The sequence below is a fragment of the Takifugu flavidus genome, chromosome 21, assembly GCF_003711565.1.
Source record: "Takifugu flavidus isolate HTHZ2018 chromosome 21, ASM371156v2, whole genome shotgun sequence".
Lineage (NCBI taxonomy): Eukaryota > Metazoa > Chordata > Actinopteri > Tetraodontiformes > Tetraodontidae > Takifugu > Takifugu flavidus.
Window position 1 is genome coordinate 2768327 of NC_079540.1, and position 20659 is coordinate 2788985.

General features: G+C 48.0%; 1 protein-coding gene across 4 annotated transcripts in view; it reads left to right on the top strand.

Annotated features, from left to right (window-relative positions):
- runx1t1 (RUNX1 partner transcriptional co-repressor 1) overlaps positions 1 to 20266 on the top strand; it is a 39312-nt gene extending 19046 nt beyond the window's left edge. The window contains exons 2-11 of one of the 4 annotated variants that reach the window (XM_057020599.1): positions 3956 to 4093; positions 5644 to 5885; positions 7314 to 7403; positions 9779 to 9960; positions 11866 to 12128; positions 13026 to 13123; positions 13326 to 13521; positions 13670 to 13738; positions 15602 to 15834; positions 16324 to 20266. In XM_057020599.1, the coding sequence (XP_056876579.1) occupies positions 3956 to 4093; positions 5644 to 5885; positions 7314 to 7403; positions 9779 to 9960; positions 11866 to 12128; positions 13026 to 13123; positions 13326 to 13521; positions 13670 to 13738; positions 15602 to 15834; positions 16324 to 16644 (1832 nt within the window). In that variant the 3' untranslated portion in view covers positions 16645 to 20266. The remainder of the gene's footprint in view (positions 1 to 3955; positions 4094 to 5643; positions 5886 to 7313; positions 7404 to 9778; positions 9961 to 11865; positions 12129 to 13025; positions 13124 to 13325; positions 13522 to 13669; positions 13739 to 15601; positions 15835 to 16323) is intronic. The other 3 variants (XM_057020597.1, XM_057020595.1, XM_057020598.1) reach the window with 3 other exon arrangements.
- Positions 20267 to 20659: the final 393 nt, after the last annotated feature.

Genomic DNA, 20659 nt, shown 5'->3' on the forward strand with positions numbered 1-20659 from the left:
CAATCAACCCACCTGTCCCCACTTCATCACCTCCCTCCTCCTCGTTCTCTCCATCTGTATCCCCCCCCCCCCCCCCCCCCCACCACCACCCAGAGCAATCACCACGAGCTACTATCGCGCCATCTCTGCATCGCTTCATCTGTTCCCGCCGTCCGTCTCATCACAGGTTATTGCATACTGCTCTCCCGTGTGCACGCCTGTGTGTGGGGTATTGTTTGTGTGTGTGTGTGTATGGGGGGGGGGGGATCAGACCCACGAGCGCTGCTCTGCACAAAAATGGGCGCGCATTCTCGCAGGCTCCCTGCAGCTTCTCCACACCTGCAAATCAATGCGAGCGCTGGAGGTAGAAAGTCCAGGTTATATGTTCAGCTGCACCTGCGGGTCAGCCTACGTGCATTTCTTTTCCCCCCATTTAACTCCACGATGATGATGATGATGGTGGTGATGAAGATATCCATGGCTGACTAATACAGTCTCGCACTCACGCGGGCGTAAATTGTTTTCCTCGCGGCCGCCGCCTCTCGCAAATTCACCCAGCGTGATTGAAATCCATTGTCGTTTTGCAGAGCGGCGTTTGCCCGTGTGAAGTGCTCTCGCGCGGCACATCACCGCCACTGTTATTGCATCGTTTTCCGGGTCTCCAACAGCACGACCGCCGCACTCATGTGCGAGCATGCGAACGCCGCCACGCGCGACGGCGGCGGCGCGGGCTTATGAAGTGTGTAATTGAGATCGCTTGACTCGATCTCCCTGTGATAGAGTTCGTAGTCCTTCCAGCGAGCGCCAGTGCGCTGAAACACTGTGCTGCCCCCTGGTTTCCAAGGTGATCTGAACACAATTTGACCCCGTGTGATGACGAAACGTCCGAGGTTTTGATACAACTTTGTGTTTTGGCCTTGAGGTGCGGGTTAGCGAAGTCCTCCTGGTTTCTCGGGGACCGCGTTCTTCGCTGCAACAACTTTGTTTTCGGCGAGTGATGAAACCCGCACGCAAGCTCGGAAAAGGCACGCATCGCAATTCAGCGGGGGGATAAAATCTTGTTTCTTTGAGCCGAAAGGCTAGACGAGAGCGCAGGCACGAGGGGAAAGAGAGGGGGGAAAGAAAGAGATTTTTGCAAACATCTAGGATCACGTAATCACGGACGATGGAAATGGGTGATGTAAGCCTGAAGACATCCTTTTGACTGTTCGGTATTAGTCCAGGGGTTCGGCCTCCTTTCTAGGATCTGTCTGTGAATCAGAGGGATGGATCGCTCAGAGATTAAAGAGTGGAAAAAAAGACATTTTTGGAGAGCGTGGAGGGTGTCTGATTTCTGGATATATTAAAAGATGAGCCCTGAGCCGACCCAACGCTCATCTTAATGGACTGAGCGTGTTACGTCAACACAACTGGAACCTGGAGGTAAAGTCTCCAAAAGTTAATCAGCAACACATTTTTGTCTGGCACTGTCTCCTACACACCGCTGGTCAACTCTGAGAAAGCCTCATTTTAATTCCTAATTCTCCTCGTAACTCACTCTTATATCTTTAATTACCCTCGACACGTTTGCGTTGATAACTGTAACAAAGTACCAAATACGTTTAATGAGCCATCCTTAGCGCCCCGATATTCCCCTCTTCAGATATTTACGCTGAAAGCTTCTTCAAGACGTTTGAGATAAAACCACAGCCTTGACGGGCGTTAATCGGCCTCATCCATCCGTATCCCCGCCGGCAGTTTCGGCACCTCTGTCTGCGAAGAGTGAAAGTGGCCACATCTTCTCTTCTTTATAGCTAATTGCTAGCACTCCGGCAATCGGCCTCATCCTTCGCCATCCATTAACTGCCGGACAACAGCACTTCTGAGAAGTCATAAAGCGACTCCGACAAAATCAAAGCACTCATCACCCCCTTCCCATTACAGCTCGGCGCATCAATACCTGTCCAGGCCGAGGATGCGGGTCACAGCTCTGCCTGCCGGGCGGTAACGGAGCTAATGAATGGACGCTAAATATTTGTGAGGTTCGTCCATTAACATTAAACAGACCCATTAGAGTGGAGACGCCCAACTTTGTTTTAAAGGTTGTTTAAGGCTGAAGTGGCGCTCTTATGAAGTGAATTATGCATGTGCACGTATTATCCTACCCCCACCGTTTGGATGTGGCTCCTCTGACCGGCATCTTTGGAAACTGGTGGAGATCAACGGCACGCGCTCACGTCGCGAGCTGTTTTCAGTAATCGCCTCAAAGATGTATTTTTCCCAAAGAGGAGGTGAATTACCTTGTTGGGGGTGTATTACTATCGATCCGAGTGGCCCTGCGACTGCGGAGTGAGTGGCTGGGCGCAGGCCTTGTTGGTTAGCATGACGCCATTGATTTTATTCTGCTTCTCAATCAAATGAGAAACAGAGAAGATGCCGCTCATAAATCAGCGGGTGGGAGCGTGTGTGTGTCGTGTCGGGCTTCATCTCTTCGCTCTCCGAAGGGCCGCGGACCCTGATCCTGGTTCAGCTGAGGGCGTTTTAATGACGTCATCCACCCACGTGCACAGGAACCTCAGCTTCCAGCTCTGTCCTGCCACCCTGCAGTTTAGCATGTTTTTGTTGTCTTATTACCTTTGGAAGGGAGCGACCGAGAAATAATTGACGCATTATCGCCGTAAAAAATCATTACGCCTGCCTGAGGTCACCATGACGACTGGGTTAATTATATGCCAATTAGGGCCAAAATATGTCGTTGTGTCTAACAATAGCTCAAGTGAACTGGGGCATAAATTACCAGCCAATCTTTAAAGCCAATATACAGAAGCGCATGAGCTCAGGACAGGATAAGTAGAGCCATGTGTGATACGGTTACTTGTCACTATTTAAGTTGGACTAGTTACGCGTGTGTCTTTGTGTCTGCCTGGAAAATGATGAATTACCTCTGGTCTGGCCTTTTTTTAATGTATTTCTTTTACCGATCATATTTTTTGGCAAGCCTACAGTATATGATACTATACGACTGTTTCCATTTTCGATCTCTCTCTTTTTCTTTTTAGCTGTGGGTTAAAATAAACAGTTGGACTTTGGGGAAATCTGAGCATTAAACCTTTCTCAGAATGCCCAGGTCAGAAGAATCAGAGCGATGGAGGCAGCAGGAATTCAGCTCGTTGAATAGACGATTAAAGGTTGGGACCATCACTCTGCTGTCACCTCGGGTCTTTTTTAAAAACCACAATCCATCGTTAAAATCTGATACGTTAGCTTAAAGATTGATGATTGGCAGTATTAGCGTGTGTTAGCCTCGGTACCATAATTTATGAAAGTGAAAGATCTCAAACAACTAAAACGACCTCAACTGTTCCATCCAGAAGTTGAGCAACAGACCCCCCCACTGTTTACTCTTTCAGTGACATCTCCATCTTTCATCCGCTCGCCTGCTGAAGCCCAGTTAGCGTGACTAAAATACTTAGTCACAGTGAACCTCGGCAGCAGCCAGCCGGAGAGCTTCTGGGGCCCGAGCCTATGGCTAACAGGCTTAGGCTCTCCTGTCTCTTGCACGCCACTATTTCCCTTTCATCTTGTTTAAACTTCACACTGCGGATCCAAACGGTTGGCACGCCGCAGCGCTAGCGTTTACATAGCCTCGGATACACTCGACCCAACAGGTTTGCCTTCTTCCACCCTCGTTCTTGCAGCCTTCCCCTTGGAGAAGACCCCGTTCTGCTTTCATTCTCATCCATTTTGTCCCTTACTTGCTGCGTACAACAGGTTGCGAAAGGTTTGATTGTAGTTCCCAAAGCACCCAGCATCAGAGTACTGGCGGCTACTGCGACGTTCTACTCAGAGACAAAGCCACGCACGACGAGCGGCCTCTGATGCGCCTCCCAGGCGCTTTGTTATCGCGATAAAGCCTCTCTGCTCGTGCATAAACGACGCACAAATGTTGGATGACGATGATTTCTCACCGTCTATTTTTGACTTTGTTTCCCCTCAGATCGCACTGGGAAGCACTCCACCATGCCCGACTCACCTGCGGACGTTAAGACACAGTCCAGGTTAACCCCCCCTACGATGCCACCCCCACCCAGCACGCAAGGAGCGCCCCGCAACAGCTCCTACACCCCCACCACATGTGAGTATAACTGAAGAATTCTTCTCTGCGTTGGGCCATTAACCAGGTATTGTCTCTGTTACTGAATAATAGTTATGACCTTGTGAATAACCTTCTGATTTTTGGGTTTTTTATATACGATTTTTTGAAAGTTTACCTACCTGAACAGGAGGGGAAAGGTCCCAAAAACGTAATTAGCATGTATCTTAATTACATGATGCTAACCGCTACCTGTATTTAGCCTCCTTCATGACTATGCACCCTAAACTGCTGCTATAGTCAGATGTTTCCCAACCTTCTAAAGATGCTAATAGTCCCTATTGTGTTGTTCCAAATGGCGTTTCAATGCTAACGTCTCTGCTTTCCTGAGTTCCTGGAGGTGGCGCTTAATCAGGAGCGTTGCAGTTGTTCCTGTGTCGTTAAATGTGAACTACTGTTAAAAAAAAGTTAAATCTAGTTATTATGGGTTGTCTGCACAACAAACTGTTGCACTCTATGAGCTAAAGAGGTGGTTTTTCTAAACCTGCCTGCTGAACAAAAATGCGGCCCCGCACACGTTCGCACACGTGAATCGTGACACGGGCTGAGCCTCACGAGTGAACCGCAGTAGCAGAAGTAGTTAACCACTTCCATGAAGAGCACTAGAATGAATTAAATAAATAAAACACGGAGAGCCCTGCGGTTTGGAGTGCCCCGAGCACTCCAGGCTTCATTAATAGCGCTCTGCAACAGGGCCAATATTTTTGTTCTCTTTCGATCACTCACGCTCCCCAGTATTTACTCTCTCCCAAACCGTCGGTCTCCCTCCGTCTGCTGCGAGCGCTTCCACGCCGCAATTAACATCGGGGGGGGGGGGCTTCCGTGCAATGCGGGAGGAGAGAGTCGACTCTCTCATTACACATGCCAAAGGTTTTTAACAAAGCCGTATGCTTTGATTGCCGCCCGACGTAATTGTTACCAGATGCAGCACGAGTGTCGCTCCCCTCGCTTTACAGCGGCGGCTCTGGACGGCGGCCAGAGGGGGAGTGCGTGGCCCACCAGTCGAAACTTAATCTCATTAGAGAGAAAGCTTCACCGTCTTGTATCTCTTTGTAGGCGCCCCCCGTCACACGTGGGTGGGGTCAGGTCGTCCCCGCTTGTTTAGATCGTGCGGGAGGAAGGCGAGAGCGAGGTGGGGGAGGAGCGTTGGGTGGGGGTGGGGGTGGGGGTGGGGGTGGGGGGGTGTCCTAATGAGAGGATGCTGCGGAGGATCAAATGGACCCAGACGCTTGGAAGCAAATGTTGAGGGCTGCGTTTGGTTGTATCGCTACATATCGATACGCAGCGTAGGCGACCGCAGAGACTGTGTCAGGTGGAAAAAGTAGTTCCAAACACCTGAGTGGTCGTACGCGTGTCCCCTTGTTTGAGTTAATAAAGGTCAGAAAATGGTTTTCTGTTGCTGCAGACAAAACCTGATGTTTACTCTGTTTTGGGATGAACGACCAGTCGCCAAGGACGCGTCGCCTTGATGTAAAGCACATTTTAAGCGGTCGGTTTTGACTATTTAACCAGAAATGTCTTTTTCCTTGCAGTAACCAACGGCAGCAGTCACTCGCCGACGGCCCTCAACGGCGCCCCCTCCCCTCCCAACGGCTACAGCAACGGGCCGAGCTCCTCCTCCTCGTCATCGCTGGCCAACCAGCAGCTGCCGCCGGCCTGCGGCGCCCGGCAGCTCAGCAAGCTCAAGCGCTTCCTGACGACGCTGCAGCAGTTCGGCAACGACATCTCGCCCGAGATCGGCGAGCGCGTCCGCACGCTGGTGCTGGGACTGGTGGTGAGTGTTGGCGAGGTCAGCCGGGGGTCAGGGAGCCCGTCTGAACGCGTGTCTCGCCGGAGGCTCAGGACAGAGTTCATTTACCTCCTGGAAATGCCCCCCGTTGCCCCTGACAACAACGACAGGCTTTCAAACATACACAATTCATTTAGAAAACCTTTTTTTAATCTGCTTTTGTCACCGATCGGAACTCACCAGCTCTTAAATAGAAAGAGAGATGTGAAAGACTGTGCTAAAAACACGACACGGCGGCATCTACGCACAGCGACGGTCGCGATGTGCGAAATAAATGAATAGAAGAAAAATCCAAACAAACCCAACCATCAGAGATTTAATAAGACAGATGCTGGCGGAGTTGATATGAAGGATGCGTTTATGGAAAAAAAATATCTCATTTGCCACACGTCTGCATGACCTGAGAATATGTGCGTATAACAAGCGGGGGATTAGAGGGGGGGGGTGCCTTTTCTTTAATTAGCCTCTCAGAGCATAGCCTCCTTTTGGCTTGGCTGTGTTTACTTTCTCTTGTCTGCACACCTCTCCTGTGTCATTCCGGCACACCCACCCTCCACTCTCTCTCTCTCTCTCTCTCGCTCGCCATCTCTCCATCCTCGCCTCCCGTTCCTTGTTGAAAAGAGTGACACCGTTAATTAGCTAGCCGCGCGATGTGGAGAGGGAGAGAGAGGGAGACTCGGGAGGCTTCGGGAGCTGTCAAGAACAGCCCCGACGCAATCTGGGCGAACAGATGTAAGGCTGAATGTAACAAAATTCAGGTCTGGGAAATAACGCGCGAGAGCGTGCGGAGGAATAAATAATCTGCCGGGGTGTTTTTTTATTCCATGTTCTCTGTTGTGTTTGATTTTCTTCTTTCTTGTTTATTTGGCTCGCTGAAGGTCCCCCCGCCCCCCGCGTGAATGCTCCCAACCTCCTTTGTCTTTTGCTCTCGGCGTTTAAAAATAGTGCTTCCTGTAACCTGTCAGGATTTAAAGACCAATCATAGGATGTAAAGAAGATCTGAATATCGCCATCTATTACTGGATCCAGAATGCTTCCCTTCCGTGTTTGTGTTCCCGGACGATCACGGTGATCCAGTGATTGCTCTTGTCCAGCAGGTATTAGCCAGGTGATCTGAGCTGTAAGCGTCTCGCCCGTGGGATCATGAAGCAGTTCGGACGCCTTTGGACAATGAGTCACATCCTGTGTTATCATATCGCTCATGTGTTCAGAGGAATCGCCTCTCTCGTGCAGGATCGCTCCCGTTGCCGGGATCTCGCGTTGCTCTTCGTTAATTGGAGATGCGTGTCTTTGCTTCAAAAAGAAAAGAAAACCTGAAACATTCTCTCTGAGGCCAGGATGTAGCTTAGCTTCCAATAAGTAATATCAGCTAATTCCTTCCACATGCACTCATGTGTTTTCTCTTTGCTCCAGAATTCCACGCTAACCATTGAAGAATTCCACTCCAAGCTGCAAGAAGCCACCAACTTTCCCCTGCGACCTTTTGTCATCCCCTTTCTGAAGGTACACGTTCAAATGCACGCTCATTGCACAAGCCTCGCCTGCCCCACCGACCTAGTCTGGAAGCCATTTAGCCAGATTCGGCCCAGATGTGCACGCTGGGGATCTTTATCTCCCCGTTCCTGCTATCCGTCCATGACATTTTGATTTTCCCTCCTTCCTTCTCTGATCTGCATGATGTGGTCTGATTTCATTTGCACGCTGACATTATTTACACATGTTCCATGTATAGAGGTCCAGGGGCATCGTGACAGATATAAAAACGGGCCTGTTCGGGACGCACGTGCTGTTTATTCCGAATACCTGCAGGATTTGGAGGTTCGAGGCCGAGATGTCGCCGCGGTGCCGAGACTCCAACAGCCTCAACACATGTTTCAATTATGAACCTGCCAAAAGAGATCTGTTTTGTTTCCTCGCTTTGTTCCTATTCAGTTCTACAACCATTAATAACGTAGTGCTCCGTTCTTCCACAATCTCTGCCCCCCCCCCCCCCCACCGCCCACGCTGTGAGTGACAGGTATGAGCTAAATGTTATTTATGAGCGGCAGAGACAGCTGGTTCTCCCTGAACATGATATCATCTCGCTCCGTGTGCGTTTGCAGATGTGCACATGTGTGAACCGATCTTCACGAGCCTGTAATATCCAGCGCGTCTTGCGGTAAAAAGTGCCGCCGCTCCTGACACAAACGGAGACTTGGCGTCCTCTCCGTCTCCTCCCGCGTCGCCGTCCCTCTGCTTTTAAGCCCCCTCATCCACGTCTGCTTTGACTCACCTTCTTGCGTCTCCTCTCTCCTTCCCTCCCTCCTTCCCCTCTGCTCTCCTTGCCAGATGGTTAGTGTATCACTGGGATGGCTGCGGAATCAAAGCAGCCCCCCCCCCCCTCCCAGCCCCTCCACCGCTCCTTCCCTGCCTCTCTCCCCAGTCTAATTTTAGTGTCTTCCCACTGCGGGGTCTTTAATGCCAGCTACCATATGGTAGCAGCAGCAGTCGGAGGTGCGCGGGAGGTTTTGCAGCAGCACAGCTGCAACAATGCTTGTCAGGTCTCTGAGTTTTTCATTACGCTAACGTTAGCCCTAGCCGACCCCTCCTCAACTCCGTTCTCCCCTTCTACCCTCTGCAAACCGGTTGGGACTGTTTACTGGAAATACAGAATTCATAAACAACGCAGCATTAGCGACGGAACGGCAGCAGGCTAGCGCTCCGACAATGTCCCTTCGTTTGTGGCTCAGGTTTTTGTCTCGGATGTACTTTTAAGTTGTTCTCGAGCGACGAGAAGCGCGATGGGCCCGAGAATTAACGCAGTGAGCTGAAGAAAGAGTCCCGACAGTGTTCAAATAGTTGAAGCAGGACTAGATAGTAACGCCTCAGAAGGAGACGGTGGGTGAACGCGCAGCATGTTCAAAAAGCATTCAAAAGCGGTTGGACACTGTGACAGGGGCTTTATTTTTGCACTAAATCATCCCGCCTGGATTTGGGCTCTGGCTGCCGCGGAGCACTTGGAATTTTCCTTTCATGCAAGTGCAGATGTGGGTTAGCATAGCCGAACAGGAGCAAAGCGCCGCGTTTTATCATCTGAAGAGCGATCCGCTCTCTCCTGCGCTCTGCCTTTCTTGACTCCGGCCTTGTTTGTTGATGTATCCGATGTCTCCTGGCTGTTAGGACAAAGTCTAATTAATGGAATATGAGTTCGCCAGGGTCAGAGCGATCTATTTAACGCCTCTTTTTGTTTCCAGAATGTAATTATGATCATAAACTATTAATGGACCATTAACTCAGACAGGTAGGCCAGGGCCTGTGCTTGACATTTCTTTCGGTTCAGGCAATTATCGCAGACGCAAGACAGAGTTTCCTGTACCGAACGAGCCGAAAACAACAGTGAGGGAACTAATCAAAGCTTTCCTAGATGGCGAAACTTGAAGGTGACGAAGCGAGAGATTGCGTGTCGGGACAGAACAAACATTAACAGACCTTAAACCCCAGCTTCCAAAGGCTGATGCCCGCCTGATGCAAGGCTTTCATCTTCTTGCGTGGGAATAGAGCCCATCAGATGTCTTTGAAGCCGTACCTGCGTGACCCTGTTAGCCGACACAAAAAGCGCTGCGCCGGGGAGAGCAGAGCGGAGCTGATGCAGTGGGTGTTGATGCGCCGCAGGTCATGAGACGTGACACTCGTCCAGCGGGATAACGAGCAAACGGCAGCTTGGATAACATGGGGGGAAAGGAAAAGGCGTGATTTTGAAATGAAAGTGGATCCAACGCCATTTCTGGGTTTTGTTTTTGATCCCTCTGAGGTTTTTCTTTGGTTGGATTTTTTTAATCTCTTTTTCTCGCTTATGTTCTTCGGATTCACTCAACAACGATCGGTCTTGTTTCTCGCAGGCCAACCTGCCGCTCCTTCAGAGGGAGCTGCTCCACTGTGCCAGGTTGGCCAAGCAGAACCCGGCTCAGTACCTGGCCCAGCACGAGCAGCTGCTGCTGGACACTAGCACCACCTCCCCGGTCGACTCCTCTGAACTCCTGCTGGATGTCAACGAGAATGGAAAGAGGAGGACGCCCGATAGGTGGGTGGAATAAAATCTCAGATGGTTGAAGCTAATACCAGGACACCCTGATGGACTCCAGCGTCCAGGCTCTGGTTCCTAATGTGCCAGATCCAAACAGTGTTGCACACAAAATCCCAAGTTTGAGTGGATGATAAAGATATCACCATGATTCTTTAGTTATCAGCCAAAGTCCTGTCAGCTTTTTTGTAAATGGCATCAGCTGAGCCTCTGAAGGTGGACCCATCAATTATCCCTCTTTTACGGGGCTTTTCCAAACAGTGTGTGTGCAACGTTCCGGCCCAGTTCCCAGACCAGTGATGCGTGGAGCCGTATATCTTAAGATGATGCTGCAATGGAATAACCACATTTATCTCGAGATCTTTTTTTTGTCTGCGTGTGTACAAATTTTAACTCTCAGAATCAAAGTTGTGCACGTGCTATTTAAACAGGGTGCACAGGGTCGTTTGAAATAAATCCCCTGCTGCAGGCAGAGGAGAGGAAAATATACTTTTTATATTTGCTTCGGGGGGGGAGAGAAAACGCCAGATGCGATATGAATTATTTTCTGGTGGAATAAGCAGACGTCTTCTGTAATTCCTGCATATTTGTAGGTTCTGTGGTTGCAAAGGGCAGAGAGCTTAAGGGAAAAGGTGTGCATGTGTGTGTGCAGGACAGAAACCATATAGGGGAAGCAAAGGTGCTGTAAGAAGGTATCTGTGTTGGAGTCTGAGGATCTCTGAGAGTCTCAGGGTCTGGATGTGCACGTGTCCACGTGTGTGCCAAGGGAGATGGGCTGAAAACGCATACAGATGAGTCTCCAGTTCCAGCAGAGCCAGCTAAGCACCTCTGGATTCTGCTTAGCTTTGCTCTGTACGGCTGCTTGTGAGGCCTCTCTGTTAGATTATTGGAATTTGAACGGGAATCCTTAATTAGAGATAAAGTTTTACCATCAATAGGCCCTCGTTAATGCCAATATTTGCAGAAAGAACTATAATGTTGTTGGATGAATAATACATAAATAAACTGATTGTAAATTATCTGAAGAATGAGTTTCTTTTTTAAAAATAAATAAATTGCCGACTCGTGTACTTCAGCAATTTGTACAATTCCACTAATGTTATTCAAGGTCATTAAACATCCACTATTGTTCTGAGATTCTGTATTAAAGAGAAAAAAATAGTATACCAACACTCATCAATTCAGATTTATTCATACAAATTAGCACCACAGCAGCTGTTTTGCAACAGCTCCTATAGAAGCTTTTAGATGTTTGATGTTTAGAAATGAAAATGGCTTCAACTGGAGTAATTATGGGTGTTTGTGACAATTCACATTATTAGAGGCTATATTTTATCATTTCAACCCTTTTGCACCAGTTTAAAAAATGTTTTTGTGCTAAAAGACTCAAATTTTACAAGCGTTGCGCAACCTCGCTCCTGAGTTTTTTTGGAACATTTCTGAAAACCTTGCAGTCTTCATGTCCCCAGTTTCTGCACATGTAAACATTGTTGCAGAGTAGCTGGTGCAGTTGGGGGGAGGGTTGAGATGGATGGATGGTGGGAGGGAGGCAGCAAGAGACGGACGGATGGAGGGAAAGAGCATATGGAGAGCTTTGGATGAGCATTAGGAGCCCATAAAAACAGCTCATTAAGAAGTTCAATCTGTTCATCGGAGAGAGGGATGAGCAAGGGAGAGGAGGGCGAGAGAAAGGAAAGTGAAGGAGTGTGGCAAGAGGGAGAGAAAGAGTGGGAGGATGGAACTGATAATACACACATGCAACGCACCTGGACACATTAATCTTTAGAAGCAGGGTAGCAAAGATCCACCTGATCCCCTGAAAGCTACGTGGACGTGAATGTGTGTGTGTATCCTTAAAATTTCTTTCACTGCAGTCCTTCAGTCCATCTGTCTGTGTGTCTCCAGAACCAAAGAGAATGGCTTTGAGCGAGATGGAAGCCTGCACCCAGATGTCCACCCCAGTAAACGGCCCTGCACCATAAGCCCCGCACAGCGTTTCAGCCCATCAAACGGACTCTCCTACCAGCCCAACGGCCTGCCCCACCCCGGTCCGCTCCCCCCACAACACTACCGGCTGGACGACATGGCCATCGCACACCACTACAGAGACTCCTACAGACACCCCGCCTCCAATCACCGGGAGATCAGAGAGAGAGCCAGGCCCATAGGTGAGAGCGCGAGGGCGACCCCCGCCAGCAGGGGGCAACGCACTCATCCAACATAAAAAATAAACGGGCAACAACCTGGGGTACACCAGGAGTATTCGGTTTGGTCCTAGCAGAATGTGATCTGTGGCTGGTTTCATGTTGACACAGCTAGAAAAATCTGATCACCAGGAGTCAGCAGATGATTGTAAAATTCCGACCTGACGGGCCGGTTTTACGTCGTAAACATTTATCGGATTTCTTTCAGGGTTTCTTTCAGACACTCAAACTGCCGAAATTGTCTTATCGAACCTGACAGGTTAGCTGCCCTAATGCTAATAGCTCTGCAAACTCAGCTCCATGTTGAGACTTCAGCACTAAACAACAATGTGCATAGTGGTGTAGGCATGGCGTTGCTATGGCAAAGAAAGTACTTTACAGGACAGTCGAGATGACTGTGAAACCTTTTATCAGCCCTTAATATGCTGTCTCACTTAGGCACACGAGGTTTATTATAATTACATTCATCACGCTGCCTCGACTTAACAGCAGGTTGATGTAATGTTCTGTGAAGCCTACAAGCGCACAAAACGAGCGCGGTTAGACACCGCGGCTGCGCGCATTTGTCATTTTCCTTTAGAGACGGAGCCTTGATGAAGCTGTAAGGACGAGGCGCTCTCAGGTATAAAAATAGGAGAGACATTTACCACGTCTGGCCCCTGTGATGGATGTTCACCCGACTGGAAGCTCAGTCATTTGAGTCCTGCGGGGCGGAAGTGGGAGAAACGGAGGCGTGGGGAGGAGGAATAAAAGGGATAAAGAGCGCCCCGACAAGGGATTAAATAAAGCGTATATCACGTAGGGAGAGCGAGGACGTCCACCTCATGTGCCACACTGACGCGCCCTTTGTCTTTGTTGCAGGGATGCATTCAGGGACCAGGCAGGAAGAGGTGATCGACCACAGGCTGACGGACAGAGAGTGGGCTGAGGAGTGGAAGCACCTTGACCATGTAAGAAAAGTAATAACATTTTTATTACTATACGCACTGTTTGTCTTTGTTACGACCAGAAAAGCCCGTGTGTGTACTTTAATGACTCATTTTGGATTACGTTTGCACATCCAGACCTGCGCTTACCCTTAATACCACCATTACGTAAAGTAAACGCGTTAAGTTGTTCGTTGAACGTGTCCACTCCCGTTTCAACCTCCACCCCCCCCAGCTGCTGAACTGCATCATGGACATGGTGGAGAAGACGCGGCGCTCGCTGACGGTGCTGCGGCGCTGCCAGGAGGCTGACCGCGAGGAGCTCAACTACTGGATCCGGCGGTACAGCGACGCCGAGGAGCTGAAGAAAGGCGCCGCCAGCGGGCAGTCGAGGCAGCAGAGCCCGGCGGTGCAAGAAAACTCAGCATCAGGTCGGACATCGTGCCGCTACAAGGCTAACGCCGTTTTTTATCATTTCTTTTACTTAAATGAGTATTTGAGGTCCCTTATTTGAATCCTAGGGCTCTTTACAGTTACTCATCGTGCACGTGATCATCTTTGGGTGTTTTTTGTCCTCAGAAATTCACCGGGAGATGCTGCCCCGGCCTGTTTCTGGATATGTTCCTGAAGAAATCTGGAAGAAAGCTGGTGAGCCCGCGGTCATCTCGTACACACCAACATACGTGTTCTTCTGTCTTTGTGAGGACCATTGTGGACAAACTCCTCCAGTATGTCCCCCTAACCCCAACCCTAACCCTGCCGGCCCAGATGCACCCCCAAAATCATCCACTTTAAAATAGACAATAAACTGCTACAATGTTGCTTATGTTTAACTGCTGCCTGAAAGGTTCAAGTCCAAGGTAAAATAACAAAATAGGTCCAGAAGAAGAAATAAATGACTTCATTAGTTATGAATCCATGTTTGTAGTCCTATGAAAGGGGAGAAGATTCTAATGACGCCAAACATGGACTACAGTATCTAGCAGTACCTCCCCCCCCCCCCCCCCCCCCCAACCTAGTCTGAACCTTAAACCCAAGTCTGATTCACAGTAAATCTGCAGCAGCCCAACAGCGATTTAAAACCCAGCAGACGCTATTTAATATATACTATATACAAATTGAATATAGGATCTGTTCCACTGAAATCTGCCTGACCTAAAGTTATTTCCAAACGGGAAAACTGAAGGAATTTTCTGAGGAGGGTTCGGCGCTCAAGGAATCCGCTTTGCATTCGCCGACAGCGCTACAGTACATCTGCCTTTAAAACCCCCTCGCTGAAAAGAAATTGTCCCCTTGATTGACCGAGCGTGATGTGTGAGAACAAGTAATATGCATTTAAATTGAATTGTGCATCGCCGTCGGGACTCTGCCCGCTCTCCTCTTCTCCACCTCTCCTCGCCATTTTTTTTTGATCGATCTTCTATCCGAGGCATTCGGCGCGTAATCACAATTCCACGCGTGGCGCGTACATCACGCCGCGACGGAGCAATTTCCATAACTTCAGACGGCGCAGTATGTTAAAGGCAAAACCACCCCGGTTTAAAATATTTAGCTCAGTCGCCACAAAGGGAGACGTCTGTGTCTTTGCAAACAGGCGCGTTCCGACGGATGTTGAAAACACGCTCACACGCGCGGCGCAACAAAGGGAAATGAAGTCAAGTGAATTTGTCGGACTAAATCTCTTTTTGTCGTCTTTGTGCGAGATAAACGGCGCCCGCTGATTTCCATCCCCGCGGTATTTTCCCGCCGTTCTCTTCATTTGAGGCGAATCTACGCCGGTTGACGAGAGGCTCATTTAAATATGACCCGGCGAGGATTGCAAAACACTTCTTTTTTTATTATTATTATTATTTTAACTCACGACGGAGTGCGGCAGCGATTGCCTCGGAAATGTGCAAATGTTTACAGTTGGCGATAAATATTCAAGCACCTTGCGCGGCGCCCTACTGGTCCCCCCCCCCCACTCGCTGCACGGGCCTCTGGGATCACAATGGAAATGCATAATTTAAATATAAATTGCCTGATTTGCATACACAATTAGCGGTGTTACAGGCTGGATGGCAGCAAACAAAAGGGCCTCCTTTTACTTTGACGTTTGTTTGGAGCTCTAGCACTTAACACCCGTGAGGTAAGCTTATTCATCGGCGGCGTGTAGGGGATCGTAGCAGCTAAAGTAACATCTGAGGCCGTTTGTATTGTTTTCAGGAGTACAACACATATCTTAAATCAGATTTTTGCCAGTTTGCCTTAATCGCCGCGCTGCGTTGCCACTCTGCTTCTCTGTTGAGTCTCATTTGTCATTTGGAGCCTTAATTTTGTGTTGAACTCTCATTACCAAGAAAAGCAGTGAAATATCCTCACACTTTGCATTTTGTAGTTTTTAAGGCCTCTACGCATGTTTATCTGAACATGAACATGAATCTGCAGCCCTCGACCCACGTTGACCTGTAGCAGGACTCAGTGAACTTGAAGTTGTGATGACAGGGTGACACGTTGCACGTTATATTGCAGGTGCGGCAGGCTTGACTTCCTCTGTCTCCACACTCTTTCCAGAAGAGGCCGTGAATGAGGTCAAGCGACAGGCCATGTCGGAGCTTCAGAAGGCCGTGTCGGAGGCCGAGCGGAAGGCCCACGAAATGATCAGCAGCGAGCGGGCCAAGATGGAGCGCACCGTCGCCGAGGCGAAGCGGCAGGCGGCCGAGGACGCCCTCATCATCATCAACCAGCAGGAAGATTCCAGCGAGGTAAGAAAACCTGGAGGGTTTTGGAGTCGCTGAAACTTCACGCAGCTAATGCGCCTCATCAGAGGAATGCACGCCGTGACTGCGCCTTTGTGGTTAAATTAACGGGAAGGAAAATCAATATTTGAAAGTTTATTTTGTCTCCTTTTCTGTGAAAGACGCTAAGATGCACAACATCTATTCAACATCCCATATGTAATGGGTACCTTTGGTGTTTAAAAATGTTGTTTTTTTCTTTTAATTACACGCTAGTGGGTAAAAATCAAAGCTAATAGCCAGTCAAGTGTTCAAAGAGCTACCCGTGATTTGTTGTTAGATTTCCAACAGAATATCTGGCATTTTTAGAAGAGTGTTTTCAATTCAGCTGAGACCAAACAGATTGAAGCCACTTTATGCTAATTCCTGTCAGAGCACAGAAAGATTTAGGTCCTTTTTTTTAACCATTGACATTAAAAGAATCCGTCTTGATGCATTATTGTGTTGGTCCCTCAGAGCTGCTGGAACTGCGGCCGCAAAGCCAGTGAGACGTGCAGCGGCTGCAACACGGCGCGCTACTGCGGCTCCTTCTGCCAGCACAAGGACTGGGAGAAGCACCATCACGTCTGTGGTCAGACGCTGCAGGCCCAGCAGCAGCAGCAGGCCGGCCAGCAAGGAAGCGTCCCAGGGTCTGAGATCCCCGCTCCCATCAGCTCCTCCGCCTGCACCCCGAGCAGTGGCACCGGAAGCCCGGCCGCCACCCCGCCCGCCGCCACCCCCCGCTCCTCCACCCCCAGCACCCCGTCCTCCGCTGCCCTGGATGGCACACCGCACTAATGCACTCACGCCGCAGACAGCGGCTAACCCGGCCGCCCCCTGAGCAGCATGACTGTCTACATTGCCTTGCAAATATGCTAAGCTAACATGGCTAATTGAAAGAGATGGCGACGCTCTTGCCTATTTTGCAGCGCAGTCATAGGAGGAAGAGGAGGAGGAGGTCCATAATCAGGTCATATTGACTTGTCATGACTTTAAACACAAAGATATTCTTTGTTTGGAATGAATGAATATAAATATTGTTCATTGTTACACTTGCTATTCTCGTTGTCTGTCGTCGTGCCTGTTGTTAACGTTGTCGTCATCTTATCTTATATTATTTCCCCTGTAAATATTAAGAGACTGAGCAGAGATAGCTGTGAAGCCGAGACGAGTATATCTGTCCTCTCCGAGTTCCAATGGTTTTGATTTCCGCCCCCAACACTTTTTACGTTCCTGTGCATTTGGAAACAAACGGCCGACGTTATTTTACCAAACTGCGTATCACGGAATCCCATCCAGTGAGCAGCAAGACGCCATCAATACTCTTTGTAAAGAGATTAAATTTAAATACCCTGAACGAAACAAGTCCGCCGCCTGGAGGGAGGAGAGAGCGGACCGAGTCTCTGGCCCACAGACCGCCATAAAACGGGCAGATGTGCAGCAGATTGTACGCAGAGCCAGCTGTTCAACCAATGTTATTTCCCTCTCACTAGTAATAATATCCAGGTCAGTGGGCCGGGAAATACAAATCCGTCTCCCCGAAGGACGCGAAAGAAAGAATTCTTGGACGTGATACAAGAAGTTTACCCACTGCACACGCGGAGGACGTACCCACGACAGTTTGCACACGCGCGATTGGCGGATCTACCAAAGCGCTCAAACAGGAAGTGAGATCACCATCGGCGAGGCTGTCAGATCGGGCGGAAAAAGTTCGGTCCTCTCTGAAGACGTTTTCGTTTTTTTCCATGTTCTTTTTCTGTGGATGTCATGGTGTTTAAGACTTCTGTCCCGTGGTTCCACCGATGGTTATTTATTGTATTCGTGTTGGACGGTTGTGACGATGCATCGTACGTCGAACTGGCCACAACTCCTGAGTCCTTCATAACGCTCTCTCCCTAGCTGGTGCAAAAAGAGTTAAAAAAAAAGAAATGTTCCCTTTTTTCAAGCTGCTTTTCTATATTCTGTGTAAGTGGTAGAGCCATCGTAGTCCTCTAGGTTTTACTTTCCTTTGTTCTCAAAAAAGATACAAGCTATATCTCAGAGCTGCTACTTGAGTCCGACCCACATCTTTTCTGAGAACTAGCATGATGCGCGGAATGCTAATCTAAATGTTTTGTACAAGTGACATACGTACATAAATGTATTTGCACTGTCGCAGAGGTTCATTCGGCAGGTTTCTTTGCCACATCCTGGTGTTGTCATGGAATCATATTTCATCGGCCTTTTGGGACATGGTGACCAGGTTAATTGGGTTTTATGGTCATGGGATGTAGACGGATTGTAGAAAGATATAAAATCACCCATTTTTTTTAGTTTCTCTTCTTTTCAACTCACTAACAAAAGTGGCCATAACTGTTCTGTTTTTTTTGGTCATATTTCCGGACAGTGCATGCACATTCCTGAACGTTTGTTAGATATTTGGGTTTTTTTTAGAAAACAAGGTAAAAAAAAAAAAAAAAGTAGAAAAAAAAAATCAAAACTACTAAAACACGCAAAAATATTTTAACAGACTAACTTTCCAAATACAGAGGTGTAGACTCCGATTGACAGCTTTAACACTGCAAAACACCAGGTATCACAGTATTAACGCAAGAGATAAAAAAGAAAAAAAAAATACACACCAAAACAGCCAAAGACTGACACCAAGGACCAAAATCCAGATTTAAACAATTTCTTTCTTTTTCTTAAAAAGAGGTTTGTTCACGCAGAGTATTCGGTTGTAGCGTAGATCATATTTCTGCAGGTTTTGTTGACATAGAACAAAGAAATATCCAAGTGTTTTGTTTGGGGGCGATCGTCTGGCATCGTGAAATGAGAAAGCGTGAATTCAAATGCGTTACATTTAAACCGGAGCAATAATAGCCAGTGTGACGCCAACGCTGTGACCACTTTCTTGAGAAATTTGTTTTTGAAAAATCCTTCCACTTTTTCTCATTGCACGATTTCCAGATTAAGCACCACTTTAGCTTTAATTAAGCCGTCGTACAGGTGGAACACCACCCTCAACTTTATTTATTTTGTTACGAAGCATCGTTTTTTGCTTTTTTTTTTCCTCCATCGGGGTAGATGCTACTTCAGAAGGAAATCAAACAAACCTCTCATTCTCAGCTCGAGAGCACTTACCCTGATGCACGCTAAAGGCTCTGCAAACACCTCGGTGCTACACAGGCGCGTGTTACAAATTCTGACCTCAAGGAACAAGTGGAAGCCCAGGATGGAATGGGCCGTTTGCTCCCTCTGTACTTTCTAACCCCCTGTTCCTTTTCTCGTTTAAACGAAACAACACACCTTCATTCTTGACTCGGAAGGGTTAAGCCGTCCAAAATCAAGGTGTCCGACACCCTACTAGCGACTTTTCCCGAAGCTGTGAAAAGACAGCCAGGCTGTTTTAACATTAGCGTGTTTGGAGGTTTTACAGGAAAGAAATGTGCAGGAACGTCAACGCTCATTGGCTGATTTCATTTCTTCCCTCTTTGATGTTTTATCGGCCACATCTTCTTCTGTGGCAAACAAGTCTCACTCTACCTCTAACAGCATGCTAAGAGCATCAGTCGCGGCGCTGATACTGGTGTAGTCTAAACCAAATGGGCACTAGAGAACAGGAAAAATTAAAAATAAATAAATAAAAATCCAAAGTCGAAGCTCATACAGCTGTAAAACCATATCACTACTTGGTAACAATGCAGACCTCATACACAATTGAAACATGAACGAACAGCAATGAGAAAAAAAAGAGAAAAGTTTAGTTCTTTTATGCCTCTGTCGCTTCTAGACTTCAGCAAGAGTTTGAATCCTTTCAAGAGATTTTTTAGGGGGGAAAAAAAATGCTGTCACTGGGCATACGAGCTAAAGGTCACAGGCGAGAAGTGTTCCTTTCCCTCTCTCTCTTCTCTCCTTTCTCCCCTCCGGCCTTCTAACTCCTCTCTGTAGCGGAGACCCGCTAACGAGTGTCCACCTCAACGAGGTCCCCTGTATGTGAGAAAGGGGAATATACAAGATATATGTTTTATTTCCAACATTAAGGCAAGATTATGACTTTAGGCATGCCCTTTTCGGTTCTGCGTCCTCTAAAATTGAATTGTGATAGAAAGAAAAAAAAAGAGCTCAAATGATTTTTGAAGTTGTTGTGCAATACTTAACGGAGACATGAAAACCACAGGTTAGTGGTAGGCTGACGCCAGGGGGTCTTTTCATCGCCTGGGGTCAGTGTCCTCTAGAGAGCTTTCCAGTCTACTATGTCAGAACTGTGGTTTCTTGTTGCTTTTTCCCCCTTTTTGTTTCTTTTTCAATTTGTTTTTGGATTTTATTTTTTTGGGTTTTTTGGGCTGTAAACTTTGATCTGTCTGTGAAACTTTGCAGTATAATTCTGGTATTGTTGTTCTCTTAACGGTGTAATAAATATGTTAATACCTTCCTCTGAGACCGGCGCTTTTACTCTTCTCTGTCGTCGATTTTTGACACATTTTAACCTGTAATTTAACCATTCTATACCTTCATACAGGAGCCTTTCTGAGAGGGGCACTTTATATTGTAAATGCTACACTGGTGCGAAATATTTTCACTTAGCGCCAAGATGCACATGCAATTTTATTGAGTTGGATTGGGATAAAGATGGATATGAAAGAAACTCACGCTTTATTTTCCACCCTTCCGCTGTGGCGGCAGCAGCATACAAATGAGCCTGCTGGCACGGCGCTCTGTGGCGTCTGCTGCTGCGCTGTGCCAATTAAAGCTCAGATGGAGCAAAAGAAACTTATTTTCCAAACTGTGCAACCTCCTGTCAAGCTAAGCACAAGTGCTTCCAACCTATCTG